The sequence below is a fragment of the Callospermophilus lateralis genome, chromosome 20 (assembly GCF_048772815.1).
Source record: "Callospermophilus lateralis isolate mCalLat2 chromosome 20, mCalLat2.hap1, whole genome shotgun sequence".
NCBI classification, from domain to species: domain Eukaryota; kingdom Metazoa; phylum Chordata; class Mammalia; order Rodentia; family Sciuridae; genus Callospermophilus; species Callospermophilus lateralis.
The window spans coordinates 1708064-1715948 of NC_135324.1; the positions used below are offsets into that span (position 1 = coordinate 1708064).

General features: G+C 59.1%; 1 protein-coding gene across 1 annotated transcript in view; it reads left to right on the top strand.

Moving 5' to 3' along the window:
- Nucleotides 1–2406, top strand: part of Rab7a (RAB7A, member RAS oncogene family) — a 31394-nt gene extending 28988 nt beyond the window's left edge. The window contains exons 5-6 of the mRNA XM_077106234.1: nt 36–164; nt 983–2406. Coding sequence (XP_076962349.1) covers nt 36–164; nt 983–1078 — 225 coding nt within the window. The 3' untranslated portion in view covers nt 1079–2406. The remainder of the gene's footprint in view (nt 1–35; nt 165–982) is intronic.
- Nucleotides 2407–7885: the final 5479 nt, after the last annotated feature.

A 7885-nucleotide genomic window follows, 5' to 3' on the forward strand; every position in this document is an offset into this window, starting at 1 on the left:
GCCGAGCGCTGTGTCAGGTGGCTGCTGTCCCGCAGGTGGCCACGAAGCGCGCCCAGGCCTGGTGCTACAGCAAGAACAACATCCCCTACTTCGAGACCAGTGCCAAGGAGGCCATCAACGTCGAGCAGGCCTTCCAGACGATCGCAAGGAACGCGCTGAAGCAGGTAGGGCGCCCCCGCCCCGGCGCTGGCCCAGCCGGCCTCCCGGCAGTCTCTCTTGGGGATAGCCAGGGACCCCGCGTGTGCGCCTGGGGAGGTGAAATTGACGTGTTCCGCTTAAGCCACCGGATTCCACTGTTTTGTGAATCATCTAAAACCTGCCAAAGACCTGGAACAGTGGTGCCCACCTGTCATCCCAGAAGCTGTGGAGGCTGAGGCAGGAGGATCCCAGTTGGAGGCCAGCCTCAGCAGTTTATCAAAGCCCTAAGCAACTCGGCGAGACCCTGTCTCTAAATAAAGTCTAAAAAGGGCTGGGGACGGGGCTCAGGGGTCAAGTGCCCTCTGTGGCTCTGTTCACTGTGCCAGTCTTCGGGTGGTCTGTGGCCACTGGACCCTCTGAGCCCCTCACCCCCTTTTTATTCATTTGTTTATTTATTTATTTAGGGTCCAGGGATTGAACCCAGGGGCACTTACCCACTGGGCCCCGTCCCAGCCCTTTTTTCTATATTACATTTACAGACAGGGTCTCGCTGAGCTGCCACAGTCTCACCTTTGCTAAGTGGCTGAGGCTGGCCTCCAACTTGCGATCCTCCTGCCTCAGCCTCCCAAGTAGCAAGAATGATAGGCATGTGCCACCGCATCTGGAAAGTTGGGGATTGAAGTGGGGGGTTTGGGGACTGAGAGGGCAGGGAGCCTTCTGGCCAAAGTGGCCTGGTCTCTGTATGCTGTGTGCTGCTGCCACCTGGTGCCCTGAGGGGACCCCAGAACCCGCCTCCTTGCGGCTCCCCGAGCCCCTGCGTCATCAGCGCTCTCCCCCTGCCCAGGAGACGGAGGTGGAGCTGTACAACGAATTCCCCGAGCCCATCAAGCTGGACAAGAACGACCGGGCCAAGCCCTCGGCCGAGACCTGCAGCTGCTGAGGGGGCGGCGGGCGCCAGCACAGGACACACAGGCCTTCACCCCAGAACAGCAGGGCCCTCTCCCCCCGCTGCCACCAGAGCCCACCCCGTCACCCCAACACACACACACACACACACACACACCAGCCCACCTCTGTGCGGCTCCTGGGGGGGGCCCAGCGGCCTCCCGTGAGCCCTTGCGGCAGCAGGACAGGCCAGCTGCCACTCCGCCCTGGCCAAGCCGCCTTGGAAGCTCCTCCTGTTTCGCCCACTGGAGAGAGGACTGTTCACAGTTGGTCTGTGTCCCATGAGTCACCTGATTTTTTTAAAGGTCGTGTGGTCCCCCCACCCCCACCCCCACAGGCTCCCGGGTAGGCTGGTGCCACCGCGTCCCCTGGCCCCTCCCCCCGGCCAGGCCACCTTTTATACGCCCCATTGGCCTCTGTTCCTTGAACTAATCAGCTCTTTCTACAGTGTCCACTTATTATGTAAGGCTTCCTAGGGAGGACCCCAGAGTGACATTAATATATGCGACCGGTTAGACACAAGCGCGGAATCAGTGGAACCCCAGCTCGGATGACGTGTCCAGGTCCCCGAAGGCCGAGGGTCGGACCCCCCCTCTCCCATCTGGATGGCAGAGCGCTAGAGGCTCAGAATCCGGGAACCCCCGCTTAGCGACAGTGTTGTGTACAGTGACCACGACAATGATGATGGACGCCTTTTCTTCTCAAAGACTCGAGCCAAAAAAAAAAAGATAAGCTTTTCATCTCTCCAGAGGGAAAACTGGTCTAGATCCTTCTGTGTCGAAATCCCCCCCCCCACCCCGAAAGGTTGATTCGCCTCCCGCAGTGTGCAATGGATAAACGGCTGTTATTGCAAACGACAAGTGTCGCTTTCCTTCTCTTTTTTATTATTATTATTTTTCTTTTGCTCTTCCGCTCCACACTTGAGACCCCTCGCTCTGTGTCTCCCCCCCCCCCCCCCCGTAGATCAGCATCTGGCTTGTAAGAAGGAAGCAGAACCCCCCAGATCTGCCCTCCTAGCGATTCTACCTTTGTTCTAGAAGGCACTCCTTTCAGGCTTGTGGTCTCCTTAGACTGGCAGATCTTCTTCTCTTCTTTCTTTTCCCCTCCGTCTCCCTTCACGGGCGCCCTCTATGAGCCCACCCAGCCCCTTGGTCCCTTGGTTGGAACCTGGCAGTTCAGCCCCTTCCCAGGACCTGCCCCGCGTCGTCGTAGCCTGCTTTACCAGAGAGCCTCTCCCCTCCAGAGGTCGACATCTTAGGTGTGGGCCGAGTTCTTCTGTAAAGAGATGAACCTGATGCCAATAAACTTACCAAGAACAAACGACGGCTGCCTCTGCCCTGTCTTCTTTCCTCTCTCCAGATCCTGGCCCCGTGGAGACCGCGTCCACAGCTGGGCACATGCTGGTGCTTGGGGACAGACAGGCCTCCTGTGCCCACTCAGGTCCTGGGCGCAGTGGCGCAGACCTGTTGTCCCAGCAGCTTGGGAGGCTGAGGCAGGAGGATCACAGGTTGGAGGCCAGCCTCAGCCACTCAGCAAGACCCTGTCTCTAAATAAAATACAGAAAGGGCTGGGGACGGGGCTCAGGGGTTCAGCATCCTGGGTTCAATCCCTGGTACCAGAAAAAGGTTCAGGGTGGGGTGGATAGGAAAAGGGACACTTTCAGGGGACACAGTGGTTCCTCTAAGGAGAGTGGCTTGTCCCTCCTCGCCCTCCTGCTTAACTGGGGGAGGAGGATCCCAGGGAAGGTTCCAGAGAGTTCCATCCAGTTCCACTTCTAGACTTCTGACTGACAGCAGGACTGCGTCAGACTTCCAAGTCCCCACCGTCTTGTCACCTGGAAGGGAGGTTTTGCTGTTAGGACAAGTGAAACATCCGGGAACTCTGGGTCGCTCTGGCCCCCACTGTCGGGTTCTAATCAGTACTTGTTCTTACGGGTTTTGTGGTTGGGGAACTTGGCTCCCAATTATCATCGAATCTTCCCGAGTCCTAGAAGTTTCAGGATAACTTGTGACCTCACCAACACTCAGGCCTGCATTTCTCTGCAGATGACACGCTGTTTGTTGAGAAATGTGACATTCTGTTGACTTGAGCCAGGAAGGGCTGGGGGTAAAAGCATGCGGAGCAGGTTGCAGTGGCACACAACTGTCATCCCACCTGCACAGGAGGCTGAGGCAGGAGGATCGCACCAGCCTCAGCATCAGTGAGGCCCTGAGCAACTCAGGGAGACGCTGTCTGTAAACAAAATCCAAAATAGGGCTGGGGATGGGGCTCAGGGATTAAGCACCCCTGGGTTCAATCCCCGGTGCCCCCAAAACACTTTTTAAAAGGAAGCACGTGGGCCTCCCCAGGGTTTGCTCTGGGTCTGCGACAGAAAATTAAAGGGAGCGTAGCGCCCCCTGGTGGTCAGCCTGGGCAACTCGGCGAGACCCTGCCTCCAAAGGAAAAATACAAAGGGACACCCTATCTCCAGTTCACAGCAAAAATTAACAATTCACTGACAGCCAGCTCTCCTAGTGGCCTCAGATGAATATATGCGGTGACAGCTTTCACTGAGCCAGGGCACCCAGGAGCACAGTAGTCGGGCGGTTGGCCCTCCTATAAACCATTGTGGGGTTTTGTTTTCTGGTGCCAGAGTTTGAACCCAGGGGCACTTAACCCCTGAGCCCCCTCCCCAGCCCTTTTTCTATTTTATTTAGAGACAGGGTCTCGCTGAGTTGCTTAGGGCCTCACTAAGTTGCAGAGGCTGGCCTCCAACTCGAGATCCTCCCGTCTCAGCCTCCCGAGCTGCTGGGATGACAGACACCACCGCGTCCATTCGCCTTTGGATCTTGTATTGGAACTCTGGGCACCAGAAATCTGCGCAGGGTCTTTGTAGCAGTCAGCTTCCCCGGGTGGCCTAGCCCGGGGCGGGAGGGGACCCCAGGTGGTGTGCAATGTTCTTTGCGCCTTCTGGACGATGGTCAGAGAGTTTCACTGTGTTTCTGTGAGGTCCTGGTGCTGACCTGTGGGAGGGAGGCAGTCCCCAAAGCAGGAGTCCCCTCCCACGGGCTTCTATCCTGGGAAGGGTGGATTTCCAACCTTCCAAGCTCAGAGCTCTGCACTACGCCCTGGGGAACATGCCCAAGACAAACCACCCCACCCACCCAGGGAAACAGAAAGCTCGTCTCTCGGGGTCCTGCTATACCCAGGACCCAACTCCCAGAGACTTGGCTCAGTTCTGATCCCTTTGTTTCGGTTTGGGGGATCGAACCCGGGGCCCTATGCATGCTAGGACCACTGAACCCCATCCTCCTGGCTAAAATAGAACATTCCCGCTCCCCTCTCCGGCCTCAAAGCCGCTGGAGAAGGGGCCCGCCCGAGCCAGACACGGTGGCGCACGCCTGTCATCCCAGGATCGCAAGGTGGAGGCCAGTCTCAGCAAAAGCAAGGTGCTGAGCAACTCAGCGAGACCCTGTCTCTAAATAAAATAGAAAAAGGGCTGGGGACGGGGCTCAGGGGTTGAGTGCCCCTGGGTTCAATTCCTGGTAGGAAAAAAGAGAAGGGGCCCGGGAAGCGACACGGTGGCTTTGTGATTAGCCGACTGTGTGAAGCAGTAAGTCGCTGGGCGTGGAAAGGGTGCGCTCTGGTTGTCGGGGCGCTGTCCAGGCGCAGCCGCGGAGGGTACGGCTGGGAGGGAATGTTGGGTCTCCATGGAAACCAGGGGCGGGGCGGGGCCTAGTAGACGGGGGCGGGAGTGAGGCGGGGCCGAGTCGAAGGAAGTGTGGGCGGGGCAAGTCGTTGTGAGAGGGGGTGTGGGCGGGGCCGAGTCGGCGAGGGCGGGGCGGGGCCTAGTAGGTGGGGATGTGGGCGGGGCCAAATCGGCGGGGCGGTGTCCGATCGTCAGGGGGGCGTGTGGGCGGGGCCGAGTCGGCGGGGGTGTGGGCGGCGTGCAGTCGGCGGGGGCGAGTCGGAGAGGCGGGGCGGGGTGTGGGCAGGGCCGAGTTGACGGGGGCGGGGCCGAGTTAGCGGGGGTTGTGGGCGGGGCGAGCTCCCAACGTTTAACTGCCGCAACCGCCGCCCCGGACCTCAGTTCTCGCTGGAGCAGCCACCGCGCGCTCCCCGTTTGGGGCCGATGCGGGGACTTACCCTCTCCCCTCCGGGGTGGCTTAGGGGGCCAGGAATGGCCACCGCTGCTTCCCCCTAAAACAGAGACAGCGCCGTCCTTGGGCGGGTCCCCGGAGTCAGCCCCCCACCGTCTTTCAGATGACTTTTCCGGGATGTCCCCAAGGACCTCAAAACTGTTCATTTGGAAGGCTCAGGGCGCTTCTGGCTGCACCTCTGCGGCCCTGTCCTGGTCGTTTGGAAACTACCCTCCCCCCAAAAAAAAGGGGCTCCCCCCCCCCCGCAGACCCAAAGTGGCCTCCCGATCACGGCAAACTTGGGTGGCCCGCAGGGTCACACCCGCTCCAGGCCACCTTCAGATGCCCAGCGAAGGCACCCAGCAAGGGCAGGGCGGGGGGCGGGGGCCCACTTGACCTCCAAGCCACCAAGGTGCCTGGCCCTTCTGCTGGCATCTGAAGAGCAGGAGGGTCACGAAGGTGACCTGTGGCTAGAGTCTGCTGTCTCTGTCCCTGTCCCCACACAGAAAAGACCAGGCCCCTGTGGGACCTGCGTATTTCATTTATTCAAACAAATGTTTATTGAGCATCTACTGTGTGCCAGGTACAGAGGACCTCCTGGGTGACCCACCAACAAGCTGACCTTGTGGTGGGGCCAGAGAGTGGCCTATAAATGGGGGGGGGGACTCCAAAGAGTGATGAGTGCTATGAAGGACAAACATGGAAAAGTGATAAGATTGGGGAAGGGTCACCCTACTTCAGATGGGGTGTTTAGGGAGGGCTTCTTGGAGGAGGTGACATTAACTAAAGGAATGAGGCTTGTGAAAGTCTTCGAAGAGAGAGAACAGCAGGGCACAAGCCCTGCCCTGGGGGCTGGCTGCGCTGTCCAGGGGACAGAAATAAAGCCACCAAGGTGGCAGTCCAGGACCCAGACTCCCCCCAGCCATTTCCAAGCTGTGGGGGGGACATGGGATTATACTCTAAATGGGATGGGAAGTCCTTGCTAAGAGTGTGAGGGGTCAGGGCCACACCCACAGAAGGTTCCAGAAAGCCCTTGGCTTTGAGGCTCTGACAACAGAAGACCCATCTAGAGCCTTTCCCCCAACCCCCGGGGCTGCTTCCAAGTGAGAAAGGGTACTGAGGTCCCTAGGGGTTGTCCCAGGCTGAGTGTGCCACCCCCCCAACCCCGTGTCCCCCAATGTGGCTTTTGCTGCCTCCCACCTTGTGACCTCCTGGGACAGGGGCGGTCTGAGGGGGTCAGACGGGGCAAGATCACTGGACTGGGAATTAGACTTGGAGTATAATCCCCCCCAACCCGGGCAGGCCCCAACTCTTCTCTGGACCTCAGCTTCTTCATGTAAAATGGGGACACAAGGGGACCCTGGGGACTCTAAACCATTTCTCAAGGGCCACCTCAAGAAAGGAGCCACCTTGTTTCAAGGTGGAAGAAATGAAGGGAACAGATTTGGGAGGGTCCCGTGGGGCAGCGTCTAGGAGGGGGGTGTGGGTTGGGTTGGGGACTTCACCAAGGAAGGGACCTGGACATTTGAGGGTCACTTCTAGATTCTCGTCACTTTATGTTAACACAAGACAGGCAAGGTCTCTGGGGAAGGGGGGGACAGCCACGTCCCTGGGGGTGGAGGGCATCTAATGAAACAGAAAGGACACTGCGGAGGGCGGGGGACAGCCAAAGATAAAGTCGAAGAGGTCAGCAGGGACCCCGGAAAAGGGGGCTTGGGGTGCCAGGTGGCTGTGGGGGTTGGGCAGGAGAGCGGGGGACCCCAGTTGTGTGGCCCGTCCCACCCCACAGTCGTCTGGCCGCCTCTTTGTGGAGAAGACTCTAGTGAAGTAAGCATGGAGAAAGGGGCAGTTGGGGACAGAGGGTGGGCGACAAGAGATGGGGATAGGGCAGGGGCGGGGGCTGGCTTCAGGTTGCCAAGGACACCCCCCCCCCCGTGGCTTTTCAGTGGTCCCCTAGATGGCCAGGTCCCAGGAAGCTCTTAGGTCTTCAGACAAGGTGCCAGGTGGCCCCGGGGACCCAGTGAGCAAGCACTTGGAGTTGGGTCCCTGGGGGGCCCACTGGCCTGAGGGGGAGGGTAAGGCGCCTAGGTCTGTCCCCTGACCTTGAACCCCATCTCATTCATTCAACAAATATTTATTGAGGGCCTACTACGTGCCGGGCCAGGCATGTGCAGCCGTGGGAGGGACTAGTCCCTGCTCTAGTGGGGTGACCCTGGATAATTTCAGAAAGTGATAAAAGCAGACGTAGAAAGTGGCTTTAAGGAGCGGGTGCGGGGCTGTGGGAGGGGACGCTGTTTGGAATCAGGTCACCAGCACAGGATTTGCTATCTGTTCCCGGTCGGGTGGCCCAGGGGACAGTACCCAATCTCAAGCCTCAGTTTTCTCACCTGGACAGTGGAGCTAGGACCTGGGGCTCTGTCCCTGCTGCCAACTCTACTCTCTGGGGTACCCCTAGGGGACGTGCCCTGGAGTGTCCCCTCCTCCTTGTCCCCTGATAACACAGGGAGACAAACCAGCCCCGATGGCCCAGCCTGAGTCAGGCCTCAGGGACACTTTTGTTGAAAAGAAGCTGGTTTCTCTTTGTCAGGTTCTGTCCTGGTGCTGGGCCCTTCCCAAGGTCCCCCCAGTCCCCGCCCCCGGTCCCCTGGGAAGATGTCCTATTCTTCCAGACTTTGGAGGTCAGA